Source organism: Prionailurus bengalensis, chromosome B3 (assembly GCF_016509475.1).
Source record: "Prionailurus bengalensis isolate Pbe53 chromosome B3, Fcat_Pben_1.1_paternal_pri, whole genome shotgun sequence".
NCBI classification, from domain to species: Eukaryota; Metazoa; Chordata; class Mammalia; order Carnivora; family Felidae; genus Prionailurus; species Prionailurus bengalensis.
Window position 1 is genome coordinate 147,236,868 of NC_057355.1, and position 23,935 is coordinate 147,260,802.

Sequence of the window (23,935 nt, forward strand, 5' to 3'; positions counted from 1 at the left end):
TCCCCCACCCCCAGAGGCTTTGACCTAATGTTCCCCTCCTCTCCACTGCCCTCTGTCACCAGGTTGGTGGCCCACCTGCCTCTTCTGTGCCCCACTGTGGCCTGACCAGCGTCTTCTCCTTTGAGTCCTGGTGTGGACCCTCTCTCCTCCAGGAAGTCTTCCCGACTAACCCCTACACCCCTCCCTCACTTCAGGGCCTCCCAAGGGAGGGATGTCACCACTGCATGGAGCTTAGAGGTCTCCACGAAGTCTGGACCCTCCGCGGGAACCCGGAGGCCGCTGTCTACCGCAAAACCCGCCCCTTACCTAGGGGTCCTGGGGATGCTGTGCGGGTGAGACAGGAAGTGAAGCTGAAGGCTGAGAGGAGAGGGCCCAGCAGGCGGTCTTAGTCTGATCTAGAGGGGCACCTCTGCCTGCATCAGACCACCTGGTGCAGGTGTCAGTGGCAGAGGAGCCACACACCTGGGGGGACTCCTTCCCAGAGAAGTGCCCCCTCCCCCAGGAGCAGGGCTCCTCACGGCACTGACCTACCCACGTGCACAGGCACACACGAGACACCCCCCCCCCCCCCCCACACACACAAGAGGGCTCTCTCTTCCTGCACCCCGCAGCATCCGGAGGCTCCCTGACCCACGGGAGCCCGCCGGGCCATCCTGCAGCGCCGCCTGCTGGCTGGGGCCCAGCAGCCCCCAGGCACTCACAGAGCCCGCACAGGAGTCCAGGGGGTGCCCGGGGGCCGTTGAACCTCGTGTGCCAGTGCCTTCCTCTGGGCCACGTGACCACCACGCCTCTCCCCAGCGTTCCCATTCCCAGCCTGGGGTCCGCGACGGTTTGGAAAATCTGTCTGTGGACAGCAGCCCTGCCCCGGGCCAGGCTGGGGTTGCCCCCGGGGGGCCTGGAATGCCATCCCCGGGCCGACGGGCTCCAGACTTCCACCCCTTTTCTGCGGCCTCCCCGTCATCCCACACTCTTCTCCCAGCCACCTTGCACCTTGTACAGACCCGGTGTCCAGGCCCACGGGGCCCATCTGCTCAGACCCTGCCTGGGCTTCCCGTGCCCCCAGCGGCCCACCTCTCTGTGCTCCAGCTGGCCGCACACCTGCTCTGCGCGTCTCCCACCCCCTGCCTGCTGGATTTCCCCACAGCGCGGAGGCCGTGCCCTCCCCGCCATGTCCCCACGGACAACGTCAGAGCAAACCTTTGCCGTGAGGCTTTGCCGACGCTGGCGGAGTGATACATCTGTGAGCCGACGGCTGAGAAATACACATTCTCCAGAGTCCTGCGTGTGTGGTCAGAGGAAACGCTCCAGGGGCTCGTGTGGGGAGGCCTCAGGGAGATGTGAGGGCGACGGGCACGGAGACGTGAGCGAACATCCCCGCTTCCCCATCACAGACGTGACGAACACGAGGTGTGTGTGTGCACCTGAGTGTGTGACGCACACGCGCCCACCTGGGGCCCAGGTGGGGCTGTGCAGGCACAGGTGCTGATCCTGGCTCCCCCGCCGCGCCCACCACCCTCTGCCGGGACTCGCGATCACCCGCAGTCGGGCCCTGCTGGGACCCTGCAGGTCCTGCCGACGTCTGGCCCTGGCGGCCCCGTGGCCTCCTGCCTGAGGGGCACGTGCCCCGCTGCCCGCTCAGTGCCACGTCGCCGCCGAGGGCAGGCGCGGGGGCCACAGTGGCCGTCCCCCTGCGATACGCCAGGCGCTCATCTTCTCAGGCCCCGCCAAGTGGGTGCGTGGCCGACAACGTCCTTGTTCGCTGTGACCTCCCAAAGGAGGGGAACGAGGACTCGGCCTGGCTGGTGCAAAGGCCCCTGGCGACCAAGGGCAGCCCCCTCGTCGTCTGGCAGGGAGGCGCTGCCTTCCATCCAGTTAGGGCCTCCTGGGTGCTCGCTGACGGGATCTCTGTGGCCTCAGCGGTTTGTTCCCTGTGATGGAAGGTGACCTACCCCTCCTGACCCTGCTGATCAGCTCCTCCCTGCCCACCTGCGAGACAGCCTGGGCTGCAGGGCGCCTCCACCACAGCCCCCCGGGGTTGCTCTGGCAGCGTTCCCCACCCATCACCGCCCCTCCCTGGTGGTGCTCTAGCCCTCAGGCACAGCTGTCCCCTTTCCTGGCCAGGGCCAGCCGCGGTGGCCGTGAGAAGGTGCTGGGGACTATCGGTGGTTGATCAGGGTCAAGGTCAGGTCCCACCAATCTGGGGCCCCCTGCCTTCATAGGTCCCAGCCAGGCCCATTGTATGGGGACAATGGCTTCCTGAGCCAGGTTCCTCCGCCGGCCGGAAAGCCATAAAGACTCTCCACTTTGCCACCGCCCACGTCCCTTTGAAGGGCCTGAGACTTTGGAGCCGGTCCCTTGGCCACTACCCTTTGCCAGCCTGGCTGGGGCCCAGGCCTCCCCAGGGACGAGCCAACCCTCTAGGCACGTAGGCACAGAGAGGCCCTGACCGGTCAGGGACGCTGCTGGCCACACACCAGCATGGCCCCCACACGAAGCCTGGCATCCCCAAGGGGCCAGGACGCATGCACAGAGTGGCCGAGAGTCCTGCTCAAGTGGTGGCTTAGCGCCCGGGTGTGGGCAAGCACTCGGTGCTGGTGCTGGGACTCGGGGGGGGGGGGGGGGGGCGGCGGTGGCACAAGAAGGGCCATCAGTCCTCTTGCAGGGCAGGGGACAGGCAGAGGGTTGTGCCCCCCGCTGGGCAAGTCCTCCCCCAGCCCAGCTGGTCCTAGGTCACCCCCTGCCCCTAGGAGTGCGGCTGCAGGACGGGGTAGCATAATTGGGACCAGCCCCCGGGGGAAGGGGCTCTCTAGGGTCGCAGGCAGCTGGGGGTGTAGTGTCCGCAGGGTTGCAGGCCGAGAGCTCAGACGGTCTGCTGGGCCAGGGGCTGGGAGGGCCTGGGGCGCCGAGGAGTGTCCAGGAGGTCCAGCAGCCTGCTCCTGCGGGGCCTCCTCTCCGTGCCCGTCTCTGCCACCTTGCTGGCGAGGGGGCCCTCAGATCCGGGAAGGGGACAGGCCCGGCGTGTGAAAGATGGCGACTCCGCGTGCGCATGGCGGGTGGGGGGGCCCGGCCGGGCGGGCCCCGCAACGATGTGTTAGAGGCCTTGACACGCTGTGGACAAAGACCATAGGCACTCTACCGCTTCAAGTCTCCTAGTCTTTATTATTCGGGGAATGTAGCATTTCCGGGCTGCAGGGGGAGCGGGGGCCTCAGCTGAACCTGCCTGTGAAGCCAGGCAAGGATGGGCCTGGGCGCCCGAGGGGGCGAGCGGCCAGGGGGCAGGGCAGGGCTGAGGACAGTGACGCGGTCAGCCCGAAGGACCTCATCTCCCTGGTGGCTGTGTGTGTGGCCTGCAGTTCAAGTCCCTGAGTTTGCCCCACTGGAACATGTGCGGCCTGGCGGGGGCAGGGGCAGCCAGCCCAGACCCAGGCCAGTGACAAGAGCCCCTCCCCCCCACCCCCAGCCTCTCACCGGTCAGCCCCTCCCCAGGAAGCAGCCCTGGACCCTGCCTGGAAGGCACCACGGAGGACACCCCCCGCTCGGTGCTACAGCCGCCCAGAGGTGGACAGAGGGGTGGGAGGGCAGGATGCTGGAGGGCGGAGGCGGCGGAGGTTGCTGCCATCCAGGCCCGGTCCAGGGAGGGCGGGACGGAGGGCGACGGCACCCAGCAGGACACCCTGGGGACTGCCCAGCCCCTCCTCCAGAGACCCACACTGCCCTCGGGCCATCGGCACTTCTGCCCACTTAGGGGCCTGACCAGTCCAGAACCACTTGGGGCTGCAGGAGGCACCTGGCGGGAGCAGCGGGGAGGCGGGGTGTGTGAGCCTAGGGCACACGAGGCCTGAGGACACGCAGGCTGGTGTGAGCCCCAAATCACTGGTGACAGTGGCCAGCAGGGCAGGTGTGGGAGGGTGGGGCTGAGCACAGCCTTTTGGAGGAAACGCACCGATGTCATGCTCTGGGGACAGCCCTTGAGAGACAGACGCAGAGGGCTCTCCCATCAGGCCAACCTCCCTCCTTGCCTGCCTCTCTCTGCCCTCGGGGCTCTCGCTGTCTGCCCAGGATGCCTGGGAATGATCTAGCTGGCAATCCCGAGAGGCCGCCCTGCCGGAGAGCCCCGGGTGGGGAAAGGAGTCACAGACCTGTCCCCCCATGCCTGGGAGGGGCTGTGGCCCGCCCACCTCCCTGTGGCCATCTAGAAGGTACCCTGTAGTTCTGGCTCCCGCTCAGGGACGGACTGGCGCCAGGTCGCACAGCACAGGGTGTGGTGGGGCACAAGCAGGTGCCACACACACCCAGGTCTCGGCCGTCCCCCACCCTCCCCGGAGACCGGGGAGGTGCCCCGTGGGAAGCACCAGCGAGAGCAGCAGGCCCACGGCCGTCTGACCTCAGCCAGCACCGGGCCCGCCTGCCCGCCCTGGCCTGGCCCCCCGACAGACCTGCGTGTGCACGTGCACACCTGCGTGGGGCTGGGCCTGTACCCGTGCATATGCTCGCGCGCGGTGCCCCGTCCGGGCCGGCGCTGGCTCTCACCCATCCGGCTGCGCTGCACGTGCTGGCCAGGGGGAGCTGGGCTCAGGGGGCCGGGAGCCAACGGGCACAGCGCTCCCACCTGGAGCCTGCCAGACACGCCTGCTTGCTGCCTCCTGCCCCCCACGAGGACCCCGGCCCCACCGGCAGGCCGCCCAGCTCTGCAGGGTCAGAGGACAAGCGCGCACCGCCAGGCTGCCCAGAACCCGTTTGTGTGCCCACGGGTGCACACGTGCTCACGGCGGCCTGCCTGCCCCCTAGGGACCCCCAGCACCGCAGGGAGCCAGCGGGGAGCCCTGCGTTCTTCTCGGGATGCCTGCTGTCACTGGCCAGGCCCCAGGGGCAGGCATCCGAGAGCGGGTATGGCCAGGCCCCAGCACCCGGGAAGGGGGCGGCTGTCAGGATGGGTCCCAGGGAGGCCACCTCCACGCTGGGTGACCTGGGAAGTGACGTAGGCTCCCGTGCCCCTCTGGTCTCGGCTAAGATTAGGGCAGAACCGGCAGCTACCTGTCTGTAGTGCAGGGGGCAGGGGTGGGACCTGCACGCAGTTGGGGGAGGCACCCAAGGCAGGCCCACTGCCACACACCCCCTTGGGGCTTGATCCCAGCCTGGGTCTGACCGCCCACTGGCTCTCAGCACCTCAGTGACCCTGACCCTCAGACGGAGTGAGGTCCCTGCCCCTCCCTGGCCGGGGCACCTAGGCCTCCCAAGCTTTCTGGGTGCAGATTCCTGCGGCCCAGCCCGCAGGGACCCAGGTTGGGGGGGCGGGCGAGGTGATGCTGGTGCCCTGTCCCATTAGCTGCAGCCCACACCTGCCAGGGACAGCCCCCCACGGCCCCCTGAAGAGAGCCACACCCGGCGACCAAACGTAGGTCATCCTCAGGGTTGGACGAGGGGCGCCCAGGTATGGGGCGGAGGGGCACACGGGCCTGTGTGTCCCCTGCAAGCCCACGCCGGTGGCAGTGGCGACCTGGACACAGAGCACAGGGCTGCTGGCTGCCAGCCCCAGGTCACGGCACCTCGGTCACGGCCCGGGCCTCACTGTTCTCCTCACCACATCCTCTCCAAGGACCCCAGCCCTCTGCACACCCCCACAGAAACCCCATCCCCACTGGGACAGAGGACTCTTCCTCTGTGGGAACCTCCTCTGTCCAGCCCCTCGGGGATGTGTCCTGCCAGAGCCCCGTCCTGAAGCCTGCCTTGCTCGCCCTGCTGGGGAGGCAGCCCCGTCTGCCAGAGGGTGGTTCTGTCACCTCCGTGGCCACAGCCACACCTCCACCTGGAAGTCCCCAGAGCCAGTCATCCATGGCCAGGCTCGGCCCACCTTCTGCTCCCCGAGTGGCTCGGAGAACCCCCCCACCCCGCCGGCCCTGCCAGGAAGCCAGAGCCTGGGGCTGCTCTAAGAGCCGCTGCGGCCAAGCTCTCCCTGCCCTGTGGCCCCACGAGAGACCGGGGCCAGGAGCAGACTCTGGGACTTCCTACGGGGCTGGGCACAAGGAGATTGCTAATGAACCCGAACCACGTCCCCATAGTGCATCTGACAGCAGGGTCAGGCGTGAGTCCAGCCTGCACACTGTATGCTCCTCCCACCCCCACTGGCCGTGGCCTCACTCCTCCAAGGCAGGCCACAGCCCCAGGTGGGAAGGCACAGACCAGAGCCTCAGCCAGTTTCTGCTTAAGCAACGGATCTTTCTGTTTCACTAAACTCACTCTCCTCTCTGGCTTTTAAGGAGCCCCGGGTCCAGGCTGGCTGCAGGGTACAGACACGTGCAGTCAAGACCTCAAAGTTCCCTACCTACAGACTGCTGCGTTCAGGAGGGGTCTGGCCCAGCCCTGGAGACGGAGGGCTGGCCCCCGGGAAGGCAGTGTGGCCCCACTCTGCCACTATGGGGGGGAGGGGCAGGGTGGCCAGGTCTGGGGCCTCGAGCAGCAAAAACATCTGCCCCGCCTCCGTGGCCATGTCCAGAGCAGCAACGCCCAAGCGGAGACCCTGAAAGTGGTCGCTGGGCCTTCCAACGACGAGGCCTGGTCCTTAGGGGTGGTCAAGGGCAGCAGGAACCATCCAGGGCAGAGTGGCCAGGCTTGAAGACCCTCTGCCTGTCATTCCTCTGTGGCCACTGAGCCAGATCCCAGGTCAAGCAAGGAGCACCTACGGCTCTGGCTCCAGTTCCAGCTCTGGCTCTGGCTCCTGGTTCCAGTTCTGGCTCCTGGTTCCAGCTTGGGCTCCGGCTCCCAGCTCCCGGTTCCGGTTCCGGCTCCCGGTTCCAGCTCCTGGGTCTGGCTCCATGCAGCAGGGCCAGCCCAACACCCTGGGCAGCCACCAGAGGCTGTGCGGGCACTGCCCAGGGCAGCTGTGCACCCAGGGGTCATGGAGCCAACGGTCCTGTCGTGGGCCAGAGTCCGAGGTCTGGCGGAAGACACAGCCACAGGCACAGAGTGGCCCTGGCCCCGCAGGGGTGGGGCTGGTGCAGTGCTTCTCAGCCCTGGGGAGGGGTGGGGGCCAAGGCACCCGGCTCCACAAGGAGCCCTCCACTCGCTCCGAAAAGCGGGCCTTCTCGCGCCTCAGTTTCCTTCCACGGGACAAGACACGTCGGACCAGACGCACAGGCAGCGGTCCAGTCCCCTGCTGGGCAGAAACGCTCCCGACGACGCTCCCGACGTGGTCCTGGCAGCAAGTGCCACGGAGGTGTTGAGCGCCTGCGGTGAGGGCTACGGGGCAGGCGGGCCCACCGAGGCCCCCACTGCCAGACGCCACGGCTGCAGGGCCACGGCTCAGTACCCGTCGTCCTCCTCGCCGTCACAACCATAATCTGTGGAACGCAGAAGGGAACCGTGGCCACCCGGGTGCCTGGCAGAGCGCCGTGGGCGTGGGGTGGTGGGTGGGAGCCCTGCTCCCGCCGGCCAGGCGGCCCTCCTGCAACCCGGAGCCTGCGGCCTTCACATCGGGGAGGGCCCGGTCGGTGACCTGCAGTACTTGTTCTCAGAACGGACGGAGCCGAGCTGTGAACGCCCCGGGCCCAACCTCCTTCTGGACAGAAAGACTGCGTTTGAAGCTGACAGGCCTGGATGCCTGGGCGGCTCAGTCAGTCGAGCGCCCAACTTCAGCTCAGGTCACGACCTCACGGTTCACGGGTTCGAGCCCTGCATCAGGCTCTGCGTCATGGAGCCTGCTTGGGACTCTCTCCCCCTCTCTCTGCCCCTCCCCCGCTGGCTCTCTCTCCCTCTCCCTCTCCCTCTCTCTGAAGCACCCCTGCCCCGCCCAGTGCCAGTGTTGCCCCCTCACCGCCACTGCCCATCATCTGCAGGGCGCTGACACAGGGCTCCCCGTCGTCCTCGTCAGGGTCGTCCTCATCGGGGTCGTCCTCGGGGTGGTACGACACGGGCCCGCTCTCCACCAGCACCGCCGTGGGCCTGGCGGGCTCGGCTCCCAGGGTGGACGGGCTCAGGGGCAAGGGCTGCAGGTGAGGGCACAGGCTCTAGAGGCCGCCTGCCCCGGTGGGAGGGGGGGGGGGTCCCTGTGCTCCCAGAGTGGTCAGCGAGGACACCCAGAGCCCCTGACCTCCCAAGTGGCCCCCCGCCCCACCCTTCAGCCCACACCCACATCAGTGCCCAGAAAGCCTCGCCCTGAGGGCCCGCTGTCTGATGACACAGCCTGGCAGTGCGACCCCAGAGTGGCAGGCCTGCTCCTGGGACACTTGCCCTGCCACCTGCAGGCTTCCGGCCTCCCCGGGCCTGGGCCGGCCCGACTTCTCAGCCGCTCACAGCTCGGTATCCGAGGCCCCTGCCCCCGGCTGCGGCCGCATCACGTACCTCTCCTGCGGCCGCCTTCTTGGCCGGCTGCGCGGACGCCATTGGCCTCAACCTAGAAGAGAGCGCATCACAGGGCGTCAGCCCGGGCCAGAGCCACCGGTCGGGACACAGGGGGCCCCGCTGAGATGCGTGGCCAGCCGCTCCTCCGCAAGCACGGCGTGCTCCCGGTGCCCAGCCCCTCCTGCTTCGGCTCCCCCGGCCCCCGGCGGCCCTGACCGCCTCCCCGGGGCCCGCTCTGGGGTCACTCTTCCCAGTGGACCCTGTGGGCCTCAAGCTGTGACCTGCCCTGGTTCCCTCTGCCCTCCGGCCCCTCCTTCTGCCTTTTCTCTCAGTGAGCAGGTCCCCCCCTCCCCCCGCGCCTATGCCGCTAGGGGCTTCTCCTACGCGAACGCGCGCGGCTCCCGCCAGTCGTTTGAACAGGTCGTGCGTCCACGTGATACAGACCCGTGAGGGGGACGGCATCTGTCTCCGAGTCCCCACCCCCAAAGGCCAGGCACTGGCACCGTACCACGCGGGGGCACAGCCGCTGTGCTGGGAATCGGGGCGGGAGCAGGGCCCCTGGCAGAAGCCGGAAAGCAGTGTTCTTTGGCGAAAGCTTCTTTACGACGTTGGCAGCAAATGCCAATTTTAGCTAAAACGCCACGCAAGCCAACAGGAGAGAGCCCTGGGCTGTGACTCACGTCCATCGACATCTGATGAACGCAGACCTGACGTCGGGCTGCCCTCGGGCTCTGCCAGCCTAGGTTCTGGACCGGCGTGTGGGGGCTGCGGGCAGCAGCCAACCACAGCCCTGCTCCTCCCGTGGCTGGATGCCTGGAGGAGTGGGGGCCTAGCCCCCTCCCCCGAGACCCTCCAAACACAAAAGCCGGGACACCGGCCACACTGTCACTTGCAAGGAAGGGAGGAAGGAGAAGAACACCAAGACCCCCCGGACAACCCCGACCTGTCCGGGGCGACAGTGAGACCCCCCGACCTGTCCGGGGTGACAGTGAGACCCCAACTGAGAGGAGGCAGGCTCCCCTCCCACGGCCTGGCCACGGAAGCCATCCACGCTCAGGGACCCTGCCCCAGGGCCGGCAGGGGGAAGCATCCAGACGGGCCTCAGATGACCGAGCGCACCGCACCACTGTGATGTGCCAACGAGCCCTGGGACACTGGGAGTGGACACCAGGGCAGCTCTGACAGGTGGACAGGCCCTCGGGGCGCTCGTGGGAGGTTTCTGCTTGGCACGGCCTCAGGCCGGCGGCCTCTGGGCAGGAGACCGGCAAACATGTGGCCGTGCCGGCCGAGACCATGGGCCTGGTGCAGGGAGGGCGGTTCCCACAGAGGTGGACTCCCGGTCCCCACTGGGAAGCTGGCCTGTCCACCCACCTGGCTGGGGAAGAGTCACGGCAGTCAAGGGCGTGTGGGACGGCCAGCGGGGAGGCGGGGGTATGGGCCAAGCAGCCCGGAGGAGGGTCTGCAAGCCCCTGGGAAGGAAGCATGCTCCTCCCCTCGGCCCATAACCCCAGCCCGCTCACCCTCTCACAGCCCGGGTCACAGACACACTGGCGCCGAGAGGGCACGGCTGACCCAGGAGACGGGGGCTCGCCCGCACGCTGTCCACTGGCGGCCAGAGACAAAGCAACCCCTGTGCGCCGTGGACAGGGCGCCATGGGCTGTGGTGGGGGTGACGCACCTACTCAGCCCGGGGCAGCCTGGGCAGCCCGGCAGGAAGGCCCCGTGCGGGAGGGCGCCAGGTTCCTGAGGGCTCAGGGCGCCACTCTGGGGGTCCAGCGAGTAGGCAGGGGACAGGCTGGGGACACCTCCCCAGGCCCCAGACCATGACCAGAAAGGATCACGGGGGTGGTGGTCTGTGGCAGGCCGCGCTGGGCGCTCGGGAACCAGGGAGCAGAATAACCAACTTCTAGAGAAAGTGTCACGGGCGCCTGGGCAGCTCAGTCAGTCAAGCGTCTGATTCTTGATTTTGGCTCAGGTCACGATCTCACCGTTCGTGGGTTTGAGCCCCCTGTCGGGCTCTGTGCTGACAGCACAGAACCTGCTTGGGATTCTGCCTCTCTCTCGCCCTTCCTCTGCCCCTCTCACATGCTCTCTCTCTCAAAATAAATAAAAATAAACTTAAAAAAAATTAGAAAAAAAGCGTCACAAGGGGCGCCAGGCCGGCTCAGTCGGCGGAGCACGCGACTCTTGGTCTCAGAGTGGTGAGTTCAAGCTCCACGCTGGGTACGGAGTTTAAACAAAGCTTAAAAAAAAAAGGGTCACAGAAACCACGAAAGACATTTAGTCCCACGTGAGACAAAAAAACACACCAAAAACATTTTTACTTCTCGGTTGAGTTAGGGTTAAAAACCGCTAGCGACAGAGGTCTGGGGAGGTGAGGGCGGGGGAGTGGGGCCACCCCGCCCCCGCAGGCCCTCCAGGGCGCCTCTGCGCGGGGCGCATGACGCCCTGCGTGACCCCCTGGGCCCAGGGCGCTGGCCTGCTCTGCCGCTCCCAGCTCCTCCCCTGACCCGCTCACCCCCCACAGCATGTGCTCTCTGCCAGCCCCCCTTCTCGGCAGAGAGGCGTGCAGCCAGGGCACGGGGTGCAGAGAGCCCCTCCTGGAGGACAGGCCGGCTCAGCCGCTCCGTGAGCGGAACACACCCTGAGGCCACAGCCCCTTTCCAGGGCCGGAGCCCCTCGTCAGCGCCCGGCCCTTCGCACAAACGGGAGCGCGCAGGGCAGCGGGCGCAGCGCCAGGCGGACGTTCGTCCCCAGCACTTGGGGGCCGAATGCCAGCCCAGGTCTCCCGCCCTGCTCAGAACCAACACCCGGCCCACCGGGCCCAGTACCTCTTCCCCACGCCGGTCCCGGGGTCGGCCCTGTGCCTCCTGGCGGGCGTTTTCCTCCGAGACAGCTTCCGGGTGGCGGTCCGCCCCTCGGGCTGCGCGTCCTCCTCCTGCAGACCGCCCCCGCCCTTGCTGTTGAGGTCCCGGAGCACGCTGTAGTTGATCTTGCTGGAGATTTTCTTCTGCTCCAGCATCTTCTCGATGGCCTCCCCGGCCGTGCTGGCCTGGATCGGCTCCCGGCGTTTGCAGGACTTCTTGGGCTCAACGGAAACAGGGACGTCACCACCCCACGGGGACCTCAGCGCCCGTAAGCCTGCTAGGTGCCGCGTGGGATGTGGGAGCACGGCCGGCTGGACAGTGGCAGGTGTGTGTGTGTGGGGGGGCTCGGCAACCAGGGTCTCCTGGGGACCCCCGCCCGGGGGAGCCGAGGTGTGCAGGGCTGGGGCCTCCCTGAGGGCGGCTCCCACCTCCTCTTGGAATGGGGGAAGCCGGCTGCACCCCGCTGTGCCCTGGCGGCTCACCATCACCACCAGCCGGGGGCAGGTCTCGGGGCACGGGGCCAACTCGACCGCCCACGAGCCCACCACGCAGATACCCGAAGGGCACACAGGATGCTCCCTGACCTCAGGAGGCGTCACCCAGCGGGGACGGACCTCGTCCTGGGTGCCGCACCACGCACAAGGGCCTAACTGTGCCTCCTGCCAGCTCCTCCCTGCCATGCTGCGGGGGGCCCCAAACCCTGACCCCCAAGCTCCAGGGCCACCCCTGGCCTCCTTCACCCCCTGCCCCAGAAAGGTGCTCCCCATCCGGCCACACGAGCAACAGGCCACGTCACTGTGACCACCAACAGGAAGGGAAGCGTGACTGCAGGTTCCCTCGGGTCCCAGAGCTGGGACAGGGTGTCCACGGAGGTCACAAGGCCCCAATTCAGCCTGCCTAGGGTCTTCCCCCAAGCCGAACGGCACATCTGTCCGAGGGGAGGCCGGCACCGTCAGGGCCCAGCGGCCGGGGGCACAGCTCTGTGCCGCCCCCGGGAGCCCTGGCATGACTTGGGGTGGGGGGGGAGCAAGGCCGGCCCCCACGCGCACCGGGTGCCCCTACCTTGTGCTCCTTGTAGATGCCGAGCTCCTTCTCCTTTGCTATTCTTGCTTCTTTCTCTGAAAAGTCCCCGAATGGCAGGATCAGCAGGGGCCCCGTGGCCCAGGCTCCCGGGCGGGTGGCTGGGCGGGCGCTTACCCCTCTGCTCCCGCAGGTACTCTGCGTTCTCCCGCATCCACAGCTCGGCCTTCACGCGGGCTTCCGCCTCGTTCAGGATGTACTGGGCAGAAGACGGCACCACACTCAGGTCTCGGCCACCAACACCCTTCCTGCTTGTATACACTGGTCAGGGGTGGACCTCTGACCCACGAGGCTGTAGGCTCACTGGGGGGAGCCGGTCGGGGACCCTGTCGCCCTCCACCCCTTCCAAGGCCAACAGCAGGGGCACAGGAGCCAGGCCAGAGTGCGGGGGCACAGGTCCCTGAGGAGGAACTGAGCTGAGGACACGGTGCCCCCCACCCCCGGGAACCGATGAAGGTCCCGGGGGCCGTGTGGTGGCCCGGTGTGGGGACGCCCCACCCGCGGGAGGGCAGGGCGGCGTGGCCAGCACAGACCACTTGCCGCACGGGCGGAGGCTGCACGCACACTCACCCTGTCGATCTCCAGGTCGTCGATGCCACTGAGGTCCAGCTCGCCGTCCCCACACGCGTCCGCTACGGGGAAGCATGACACCGGTGTCATTTGGGGTCAATAACTGGTGACCAAGTGCACACTCCCCCGGGCCGTCTCAGGACTCGGGGGCTCTGGCCGAGGGCGGACGGCGGCCCCTCGGGGGACAGTGCGTGGCTCTCACGCCAGCGCTTGTGCAGGAAGGACGCTAGACCAGAGCCACAGCCGAGGCGGTGCCCCGCCAGTCCCTGCGGCTCCCGGACGACAGCAGCGTCTCTGGAGCAGGAGAGGGGCCGCGGAGAGTCCCCAGTGACACGCTCGGGACGTCCCCAGGCCCCGCTGGCCACTCCCCTCCTGCCTCAGCTGGGTCAACAGCACAGTCTGCACGGCCCAGAAAACGGGGCAGCCGCTGCTCTCTGCAGCCCCCGTCGCCAGATGGTCCTCTGCCGGCTCCTCCCGATTCCACCCGCAGCCCGTGGGCCACACTGTCGCTCTGCGGCCGGGGCCCCGCGTGGACTCCCCCTGGCGCTCAGACACATCGCTCGCACGCCTCCCTGATCTGCCTCAATGCCGGCTCCCTCGGCCCCTGCAGAATGGTCTCCTCCTGCCTCAGGGCCTTCGCACAGGCCCTTGCGGTACAACCTGCACACCGGGCTCGGGCTGTGTCGCTGTCCCTCTCTCCCTAGACATCACCACCATCAGGGCAGGCACGTGCCCGCCCATCGCCACACCTGGCTACAGGGTATGTGATGAACGTCTGGGTGGCACAGCCTCACAGGGGCTCCTGGTCCAGCCCTCGGTGCCCGGAGACGAGGCAGGGCCTGCACCCTGCAGTCTGGGGACACCTGAGGGAGGAAGACGCGGCAGAACCGGGACAGCCTGCGCCCCAGGCCTCTCCCAGCGGGGTGAGGGCAACGCTCCTGCCGGGCCACCAACACCGCCAGCGCCGAAGCCCAACCGGCGGGGACCGGGCCCTCAGTCAGATGAGAAGGGACGGGCGGGGGACCCAGGCCCTGTCCCCGTGGAGGAGCTCGGGCAGGAGGACCCCCGGCCAGCAGAGGGCTCTGGCCAGGACTAAGGCAGCGGGCCACTGGGGAAGGGTTCTGAGGGTGGTGACAAACCCGTGCCGGGATCACCGACGGCTCACACACGGCAGGCGCGGCGCCCACCCTTCCGTAAGGCTGCACCCCACCTCCCCCAGCTGGGGATGGGCAATCTGGACCTGCTATCTGCCGGCCATGGTCCCGCCCACCTGCCCAGAGGAGCCCCCCTCCTCTCCCCAAGGCCCCCAGGCACTCACTGGGGTCCTGGCTCTGGGAGGAGATGCACTCTCGGATGGAGTCTGAGATGCCCAGGCTGGCCGCGGTGGGCAGGGGGCCAAGCAGGGACTCCAGGGCAGGGGGCCTGGCGCCCCCCTCGGGATCTCCGGCCCCCTCGGAACTGCTGGACAAGCCGCTACCAAGGATCTCCTGGTAAAAGTCCTTGTTCAGGTGGCTGGCAGCGGCTTCCAACTCCTCGTCCTCGGCATCGTCTTCCCCAAATACACTGGACGTGGTGTCCTCCACGGAGCCTAGGGACCCAATCGCACACACCGCCTGTGAACCGCGTGGAAAGGCAGAGAGCCCCACCGCTGTGCAGAGAAGCATCACCATCCAGCCAGCAGTTACTTCGTTAACATCAGTGAGCAACCGACGAAAAAGGGGCTCAAAGACGCGCCTCGTCACAGAGGGAGCCCGACTTCCACGCACTTAAGCACGGCCCTCGGCCTATGCCTCACGCTTTGTGCAAAAATTCACTCAAATTTAACACCTAAAAATTTTTTTTAACGGGGGAAAACACCTGTGGCTTTAGGTCAGGCAAAACTTCCTAGTCACATCTAGGAAGCGACTCGGGAAGCAACCCACAAAACATCAGTCGCTTCGATCGCAGCCAGCTGGAGAGCGTGGCCCTCCCGTGAGCAACTGGTGTCCGGGACACGCGGGCGACACTCGAGAGTCCGGAAGAAGAAAACACACGGCCCGTCAGCACCGGCTGCGGCTTCTGCGGGCGCCATCACCCTCCCGCCAGGCCGAGAGTGGCGTCGGGAAGCGGCTCCCACGCCCGGCGGGGCACACACGCGGCGGCCCCTCCGAGACAGGGGCACGTGCCCCGCACCGGCCGGCAAGTCCGCTCCTCGGCGCTCGCCCGGCAGAGAGGAGGTAAACGTCCACGCGGTCACCTGCACAGACGTTCACGGCGCTGTGTGCGCGACAACCCAAACCCAGAAAACACCCCACGTGTGCGTCAGCCCCGGCTAGACTAACGACCCGGGCGTACGTTGGGCCCACCACGCACCACAGACGGGGCCGCTGTGCACCCGACCCGTGCGCTCCCACACAGCAGAGCGGCCAGACACGCGTCAGGACGGGCCTCGTGATCCCACGGAGGAAAAATGCCAGGAAGTACAACCGACCTCTGAGGGCTGCCTGGGATGCGCGGGCTGACACAGGCCCAGGGCGTCGGTGGGGGGCGGGGGGGGGGGCCTTGTCCATCTCACCAAAACACCGCCTTCTAAGTTTGCGGTTTGTCGTGTGTCAGTGACACCTCAGTAAAACCACTGACGAGTCACCAACGACGTGCGTGGTTCCTTACAGAGTTTAAAGTTTACGTGAGACCTCACTCTGGGGCGCCTGGGTGGCTCAGTCGGTTAAGCGTCCGACTTCGACGCAGGTCACGATCTCGCGGTCCGTGAGTTCAAGCCCCACGTCAGGTTCTCCGCTCTCTGCGCGAAGCCCACTTCAGACCCTCTGTCTCTCTCTCTGCTCCTCCCTGCTGGTTCTCTCTCTCAAAATTAAACGTTAAAAGAAAAAAAGGAAGACCTTGCTCCGGTTTGGAACGCATCACGCTTAAAGCTTGTGTGAGCACCGACTGACACGAGAACGTCGCGTCCCAACCGACACAGCCCTGGGGGGACGAAACCACTGATGCCCTGGAGCAGGAAACGCGTGCGGGGTGATGATCCCTCCGGACGAACAGCTCTGCCCTGATGCCTGCCCGGAGGACCCGGCCCCTGCCACCCGCACGGCCCTCCCGTGGGGGCGGGGGGAGGGGACGAGGGGGCCCCCGGCGCAGAGAAGGGACAAGTAACAAGTCACGGTGACGGGCAGAAACCAGCCGCACCTGCTACGGGAGAAAAAGCTTCAGGCCAGGCAACGAGGCAGCGTCCGATTCTCTGCCGCAAGAAGACGACGCACGAAAGCGCCAAGGAAGGGGAGCGGAGCAGCACACGTGGACGGGATGGGGCGTGCACGCAGCCCCGAGGACGGCCCTCCGGACACACCGGCCTGTCAGAATACGGCGGCCGCAGGCGTCGCACCGGGGACGGCCGACACCGGCCGCCTCTGTCCTTGAGGGGTCACTGGGCAGAGCGAGCGAGGAGCAGAAAGTGTGATGACCCAGCCCGACCCAAGCCCACGGGCATCTGCAGCCACAGTCCCGGGCTGGGCCACGAGCACACAGGAGCACTGAGGACGGGCCAAACACGGAGACGACCACGGAAACCAGACTGAATTCCTCACGGAAACCTCGGCCTCCGAGAGCAGCGCCAGCCAGAGGCGTGAGCCCCGCGGAGAGCGGGCGTCAGGACGGCGTCTGCCGCTCGGACGGGCTCACGGGCCCTGCACGCGAGCCGCCCCAAGCGGTGACCCTGAAGGTCAGGACACGGGCGAAGCTGGAAGAGCAGGCGTTCCTGGCTCAGCGACGGGAAGGCGGCAGGATGAACAGACCAACGGGCCTCGTGGGGAACCGCGAACCGACTAAAACACCAGAAAACAACGCTACGCGAGGAGAGGAGAGCGCAAATCCCACAGAAATAACGAAATCAAACGTGTCCTGAGACAGCTCTGCCCGTCTCTGTGGACGGTGCCAGGGACCCAGATGGGGAGGCCCGACGACAGGGTGCCATCCTGGCAGTGGGTCACGCTCACGGAGCCCAGACCCGGTGAAAGCCAGGCCTGAGCATTTCCTTCACGGGGCAAGGTGGCATCTCGACCCAGAGCCGCCCCGTGTCCTGCAGGAGCCTGTGCCCGCTGCCACCCCCATGACTCACGAGGAAAACCTGGGGACCAAGAGCACGGCACCGGGAGCGGTAACGGGATTCCCGACACGAGGGAGCCCAGGGCAGCACCTGGAGACCGCGGTCTCCCACGCACGGCAGCGGTGAAGACGGGGCAGGACACCGCTTACAGCGGCGACGGACGGTGGGTCACCGGACCAGCGGGCGGCTGAGGAAAACCCAAGGGCGGGAAGACGCTGGTCCTGGGGAGGCGGCGTGGGGCGGGCCAGAGGTGCTAGGAGGAAGTGACCCCAGGGAAGAGGGGCGGGCGGTGAGAGCGAGCACCTGGCCCTGGCAAACCAGGGACCTCCAGACAGGGTCCCCAGAGCACCCGGAAGGAAGGCGACACGGGGGCGTCCGGGGGACAAAGGAAGACCAAGTGTACCCGAGAATGTTCACATGAGCCACGACACAGAGGAAGCCCCAGGGAGGCTGAGGAGGGCACAGGGCGGGCGACAGCAGGGAGGGGTCCGGAGGGAGGCAGCAGGACAGTCTGGAAGGAAGATCTGGGTGGCAGGGCTGGAACCTGGGTGGGGGGCAGGCGGGCAGGGGTCCCGGGAGCATCTGGACACTGTGCCCAGCACGTCAGGGCCAGGAGGCGGCTGGTGGCCGGGGCTGGGAGCGGGGCCCTGTGAGGCGGGATCCCTCGGCCACGGAAGGGGTGGCGGCAGGGCGGGGGCCGGCCCCTCGAGGCCGCAGGGGCCCCGGCGGGACTCACCGTCTCTGGTCAGGTTGGCGAGGGCCCCCTTTGCCTTGGGCCGGCTGCTCTCCAGCTCGTTCTCAATCGCGTCCTGGTAGGTGGATATCTCACCTGCAGCAGGAAATTAGAAGCGAACCGTGAATACAAAGCCCCCTGTTCTAAGGGACACGAGGCATCTGTAGAGGTAAGATTGGCTGCTCACCTTCAACTTCCTCCAGTTTTTTGGACAGAACTTGTTCAAGCTGAAACAAAGCACCCAGAACCTTCAGTGGAGACAGGCAGGCGTGAAAGAGGTACGCGGCGTGCACACCCTGCCTCTCCGCGCAGCTCACCGGGCCTTGCCCAGACCCTCCTCCCGGGCGTCATCTGGGGGCCCCGCAGGCTGCACACGGAGCAGGGGCCCTGGACCCCAGCCCTCCAGGTAAACGTTAACGACCAGGCCCCAGAGCAAGGCAGCGCCTGCCCAAGGCACTGTACGCGAAACACCCTGGGAAGGCATGGGGACCACGGCCTGGGGAGAGCTGGCCCTTGTGCCCCACCCACTGCTCACCCACCCATCTGTCCGCCTCTCCCTGCGAGCTGTGTGGACACAGACCCAGTCTAGCCTTTGTAACTAAGCTTCTCGTCCCAAAGTAGGAACGTGACACGAGAGCTAGGAAGTGCCTCGAGGGACTCGAGTGCCGGACGGACACGGGGACTCGCCTGCTTCAGGCGCAGCTTCCGCTGCCCAGCTGTGTACGAAGGGGGGTCACACTCCTCCTCCAGATCGATCTTCATGAACTCGTCCACGGTCAGCTGGCTGGTGGGCGTGTCTTCGAACTCCGTCAGCCTGGGACAAGAGAGTCACAGGGAGACAAGGGCCCTGGAGATGGCCATCGGGCACTGTGGCCCCACTTGCTGGTCACCAGGCCCTGCTCGCCGCCCCCACAGTGGGGCCCTGGGGAGGAAGGCAGGGTGGGCAGGGGTCACCTGCCCTTGTTGCTGGACAAGCGATAAGCTCCCCTTGTCGCTCCCACGGGGAGACTCAGAGGACGCCCAGAAGGAAGGAGGCCAAGCCAGCAGCCCTAGGTATGTGCTGACTCAAGCTCAATTCCCTACATCACACACCCGACAAGATACGTTTTTTTTTTTTTTTTTTTTTAGTTTTTTATTATCTGAGAGAGAGAGAGATCAAGGGCCACCAAGGGGGAAGGAGAGAAAGAGAGAATCCCAAGCAGGCCCCACAGTCAGCCTGACAGGGGCTCGATCCCATGGCTGAAATCAAGATTCAGACCCTCAACTGACTGAACCACCCAGGTGCCCCCAACCTACAAAATGTTCAATAAAAAACTTGGGGGGGGGGACACCTGGGTGGCTCAGTTGGTTAAGCGTCTGACTTGGGCTCAGGTCATGATCTCGCAGTTTCAGAGTCTGTGTCTCCCTCTCTGCCCTGCCCCTACTTGTGTACGCACGAGTTCTCTCTCAAAAATAAACGCTAAACAAACAAATAAACAAACGTGTGTATGTTCCTGGATGAACGAGTAGTGCTCTCTACCTTCAGCGAACCCATTCCGAACAGATTAACTTTCCAAACTACGATTACGTTCACACCACTGTGGCTTCAAATTCTCTAGTGTTACCCACTGAAGAACAACGATTCTCCAAAGTGGAGGAGTGTGGTTTTAAAAATGCGTGGTCAGGGGCACCTGGGGGCTCTGTCGGTTGGGGGTCCAGCTCTTGATTTCGGCTCAGGTCATGATCCCAGGGTCACGGGATTGAGCCCCACATCGGGCTCTGTGCTGACGGTGCAAAGCCTACTTGAGATTCTCTCCCTCCCTCTCTCTCTCTGCCCCTTCTCTGCTCGTGATCTCTCCCTCTCGAAAATAAACATGAAAAAAAAATTTCTTTTTAACTTTTTTGAAGAGAATCAGAGGTTGAACAAACAAAATGCCTTACTCTCTGCCTTTGAAAACTGTCACAGGATACGACCTCCACTGAAAACAAGCCGTCGAATGTTCCAGATCCGTTGTGAGAACAGGCACAATTACAGGTCTGCTGGCAACTGGACTTCAGCCCACATGCACCTGATGCTGAGCTGTGCTACCCCACGAACACCACACCCCAAAGCAGGACCTCGTGGGCACCCGGACACACGGCACAGTGGCCCTCGGCGTCAGCCAGGCGTCCCCCCGGGCCCCCACAGTCCACGTCGACCTACCTTAGAGAGACCCTGCACGTGCAGCTGGCGTGGTGCCAGGACTGACCGAGACGCCCGGGAGGGAGGCGGGTGGCCCCCACCCCGAGGAGCCCCCCGGGAGCTGGCTCTGACCAACGGGCCTGGCTGGGCCCGACGGATGAAGCGTCTGTGCCCCAGGCCACAAACAAACTAGAGCCACCTACCTCTTCCGCAACGTGGACTCGCACACCTTGACCACGCTGATGACCTCTTTGACGGTTCTCCGGAAATCGTGCATCCTGGCTGCAACCAGAAGTGCTGGAGGGGGGCACGACGGGAGTCAGGAATCGGAACAGGTGCGCAGCAGCCCAGCACTCGGGGCCGATGACCTGCGGCGGGGAGAGCCCTGCCTGGGGGGCCTGCAGGCGCCGAGTCCCCAGCCTCACCATGGGGAACGCTTACACAGCATGTGACCGTCACAGCCCCTGAAAGCTGCACACGGCTTCGCGTGCCACCACGCGGTGATCTATCAACGTAGAAAGTGCTCATCACACACCCCGTCCTCCACACGGGGAGAATTAAACTCCACCCGAGAGGGGCGCCTGGGTGGCGCAGTCGGTTAATCGTCCGACTTCAGCCAGGTCACGATCTCGCAGTCCGGGAGTTCGAGCCCCGCGTCAGGCTCTGGGCTGATGGCTCAGAGCCTGGAGCCTGTTTCCGATTCTGTGTCTCCCTCTCTCTCTGCCCCTCCCCCGTTCATGCTCTGTCTCTCTCTGTCCCAAAAATAAATAAACGTTGAAAAAAAAAAATTTTAAACTCCACCCGAGAACCTCACGTCACCCCGCAAACCAGCGAGCTGACTCTCAAGTGACTCGAACAGGCACACCGGTTGGCAGCGGAGGTGAGGCTTCTGGGGACACGGCCCAGGGTCGGGGAGAAAAGGCGGTGGGCCCCACGAGGCGGCCGCAGCCAGGTTGGTTCTCGGACAGGCCCCGAGCGGGCAGTGCTCTTGGAAATCAGGCCCCGAAATGGGAAACGATCCTACTGGCAGCCGAGCGCGGGAACGCAGGCCCTTGGCGCTCTGGGCAGGTACGGAGCCGGTGGGTGCCAGGGTGGGGACCTGCCGGGGAGGGCTCCAGACCCAGGCCCGCGTCAGACCCCGAGACATGGAGGACAGGGTTGCGGGACTGTTTTCGGGCAGCTGCCACCTAGAGGGCAACCCAGACAGCTACCCTTTCGGGGGTCAAGGAGTCAGCCAGAGGGGCCCGGACACCTTCTGCGGTAACGACCGGGCTGCGGGGCCGGGGCAGGGCTGGCCGCGGCCTCCACGAGTCCTGCCCTGCCCCTGTGACTGAGAGTCAGCGCAGGGAGCAGCTGGCAGTCCTCGGCGGCCAGGTTCGCCGTGGAGACAGCCCGCCCACCACCCGCGCACCCGGCCTGCGTAAGTCAGGACGGAGACCACCACCGCGGCCAGCAAGGCCGCCACACCTGCTCCACAGAGGCCCGAGGGGCGCCGGCCAGTGTGCATCCAGTCCCTCTTCATCCTCTGCAGGAGCCTCAGGGCCGTCATGGACACCTCGTGGTTCTTCTCCCCAAACTCCAGCAGGTGGGCAAAGCGTGGGATGTACAGGCACGGGTCTGCAGCAGACACGTGGGCCTCAGTGCTACTGCGTCCTGGGACAGGAGCAGGCCTCGCCCCGCCGGGCCTCGAGGAACGTGCATGCTCCAGACCCGGACAGCGCACGGGCACAACACGGCACGCCATCTCCCCGTCGGGGCGACCCTTCCCAGTCCTTCCGCCGCACAGGCTCCCCGAGCCCCCCCCCCCCGCCCCTCGGCCGGGGCCGCTCACCCACGTCCCTCCCGCAGCTGCTTCCTGGGGCCGGACGCTGGGCCCGTGCGGGCATCCCTCGTGCTTGTGCAGGTGCACACGCCACACCTTGCCGCTTTGTTTGGCAGGTCGTGGACTCCGACTGAGACATGGCACGTTCGTTAGCTGCTCATTTACCGCGTTTACTCTTGTGAGACACGCTGCTCTTCTGGCTACGGGCGTGGGCACCTCTCTTTAAATAACCCCACGGTCCTTAGTAAGGGAGGGCTCGGAGGGACCCGGACATACGCGCGCACACACGCCCTGCCTCGCTCGTGCCCTGCTCTAAGCTCCGAGCTGGAAGACTCCCTTAGTGCCCTAGGCTTACGACACTTCCAGCCCCCAGGGCGGTTGAGACCAAGTAACTTGACGAATTCAGTGGGCTACGGCACTGCTGTGAGTGCACGGATGGAGTGGCACAGGGTCCACGACAGAACACCACAAACAAAATCTCCTTTGGACAGGATCATCTGGGAAGACCTTGCTCAAGAGGGGCCGCTGCTGAGGCCTGAGGGGGCCACGGGCGAGCCAGAAAGCAGGCATGTGCGGTCAGAGGGTGGAGGAGGAGGAAGGGCAGACCGGCAAGGTCCTGGGACTGGTCAGCGGCACTAGCAGGTGACCCTGGCCGTCCACCAACCAAGCACCCTCCTTTGGGGCTCTGGCCCCATCACTCTCCCGGCCTCCCGGCATCTACAAGGGCCTCCCTGACTGAGCTCTGACCCCTGGAAGCCCCATGAGGGCCTACCCGCACCCCCCTTATAAGCACCCCCTCGCATCCTCCGCCAGTCCTGGCTCACATGAGGAAACACAGAGACTGGCAGCTGGCCCTGAGGCAGTCTGGGTCCCCAAGGACTCCAAGGGCCGGAGTGACACCTCCCACACTGACCACAGGGGGGTGCTGCTGAGCAGCGGCTACTCGCCTACCTTTCCAGAGGCCCGGGGAGGCCCGGGGCACTGAGCGGTCTCTGGAAAGGTGAGTCAGTGGTAGCAGCTCCCTGTGTTGGGCACATGGGGCTGGACGGCTGGTGGCACTCCGGTGGCAAAGCACAACCAAGAGGCGCTGCCTGCCACCTCAGCCCAGGCCCTCCCACCATCCTCTGGCACGTCTGTCTCCAATCTTTTGCAAGTAGTTAAGCTCAGCTTTCTAGATCAGAAATCAATCGGTGTCAAAGGTTTCACCTCTAGCTCTGATGTTCTAATTAAAATAGTTCCAAATCGTCACAATAACATCAATTCTTAAAATGTATCTTCCCTCAGGGCACCTGGGTGGCTCAGTCGGTTAAGCACCCCATTTGGGCTCAGGTCGTGCTCTCTCAGACTGTGGGTTGGAGCTCCCTGTGGGCTTTGTACTTGCAGCATGGAGCCTGCTTTGGATTCTCTGTCCCTCCCTGTTTCTGCCAGTCACTTGCTCACTCCCCTCCCCCCAGTGTGTGCACTTACTCTCACTCGCTCAAAAACAGGCTTAAAAATAAAATAAGATGGGGCGCCTGGCTGGCTCAGTCGGTTAAGCGGCCCACTTCAGCTCAGGTCATGATCTCGCGGTCCGTGAGTTCGAGCCCCGCGTCGGGCTCTGTGCTGACAGCTCAGAGCCTGGAGCCTGTTTCAGATTCTGTGTCTCCCTCTCTCTGACCCTCCCCTGTTCATGCTCTGTCTCTCTCTGTCTCAAAAATAAATAAAACGTTAAAAAAAAATCTAAAAAAAAAATAAAATAAAATAAGATGTCTCTTCTCTCCCAATAATACGTTTCTCAGCAACCAAATCACAAACCAAATCAAAGCATGGCCAAGCGTGCTGTAGCTCCCGACTGCCCAGGCACGTGGTGGGGGGTGGGGGGGAGGGTACCAGGACACCTCAACAAGTCCAGGAAAACAGACAATTTGCAGGAGAGGGTAGGTTGAACCCTCTCCCCCAGGGCCGGTGACAAAGGTTGTGCGGCGGCGCCGCCAGCCCGGCACGGGCAGTGAAACGGGCCGAGAGGCAGACTTTACGAAGGAAAGAAAAGCAGCTCACAGAAGACCACGCAGGATGGACGGGATTGGTGAGAAGCGCCAAGAGGAGACTCTAAACCCACAGCGATGTGAGATTCCGCCAGATCTCCCCAACCTGAGAGTGGGGGGAAGGACGGAAAGAGGCGCCCCCCCCCCCCCGCCAGGGACCCCGAGAGCGGCCTCCCAGGACGGAGAGTGCGAGCTGGCAGGCACGCACACGAACAAACCGCGGAGTAAGGCGCAGCCTCCTAGGTAAG

The 23,935-nt window shown here is 65.4% G+C and overlaps 2 protein-coding genes across 3 annotated transcripts in view; both read right to left on the reverse strand.

The window, feature by feature from the left end:
• Window positions 1–3,139: 3,139 nt before the first annotated feature.
• Window positions 3,140–23,935, reverse strand: part of BRF1 (BRF1 RNA polymerase III transcription initiation factor subunit) — a 58,662-nt gene continuing 37,866 nt past the window's right edge. The window contains exons 6-18 of one of the 2 annotated variants that reach the window (XM_043557124.1): window positions 21,309–21,458; window positions 20,045–20,138; window positions 18,368–18,494; window positions 17,868–17,907; window positions 17,684–17,776; window positions 14,173–14,442; window positions 12,855–12,916; window positions 12,402–12,483; window positions 12,267–12,322; window positions 11,169–11,425; window positions 8,338–8,389; window positions 7,811–7,982; window positions 3,140–7,337 (exon numbers count right to left, since the gene is read on the reverse strand). In XM_043557124.1, coding sequence (XP_043413059.1) covers window positions 7,300–7,337; window positions 7,811–7,982; window positions 8,338–8,389; window positions 11,169–11,425; window positions 12,267–12,322; window positions 12,402–12,483; window positions 12,855–12,916; window positions 14,173–14,442; window positions 17,684–17,776; window positions 17,868–17,907; window positions 18,368–18,494; window positions 20,045–20,138; window positions 21,309–21,458 — 1,493 coding nt within the window. In that variant the 3' untranslated portion in view covers window positions 3,140–7,299. Of the gene's footprint in view, window positions 7,338–7,810; window positions 7,983–8,337; window positions 8,390–11,168; window positions 11,426–12,266; window positions 12,323–12,401; window positions 12,484–12,854; window positions 12,917–14,172; window positions 14,443–17,683; window positions 17,777–17,867; window positions 17,929–18,367; window positions 18,495–20,044; window positions 20,139–21,308; window positions 21,459–23,935 lie in introns of both variants that reach the window. The other variant, XM_043557123.1, reaches the window with a different exon arrangement.
• LOC122469608 lies at window positions 8,680–10,352 on the reverse strand. The gene is made up of 2 exons (XM_043557126.1): window positions 9,311–10,352; window positions 8,680–9,280 (listed from the first exon to the last, which is right to left on the reverse strand). Exons 1-2 carry the CDS (start codon window positions 9,990–9,992, stop codon window positions 8,718–8,720), a joined length of 1,245 nt encoding a protein of 414 aa, XP_043413061.1. The 5' UTR covers window positions 9,993–10,352; the 3' UTR covers window positions 8,680–8,717.

What these genes read in the sequence shown, in the direction of transcription:
- LOC122469608 (XM_043557126.1), bottom strand. Translation starts at nt 9,992, where the DNA reads ATGGCGCCCTGTCCACGGCGCACAGGGGTTGCTTTGTCTCTGGCCGCC. An exon ending in CTCACTGTCACCCCGGACAG is followed by an intron (nt 9,281 to 9,310) that starts GTCGGGGGGTCT and finishes CGCCCCGGACAG; the next exon opens with GTCGGGGTTGTCCGGGGGGT.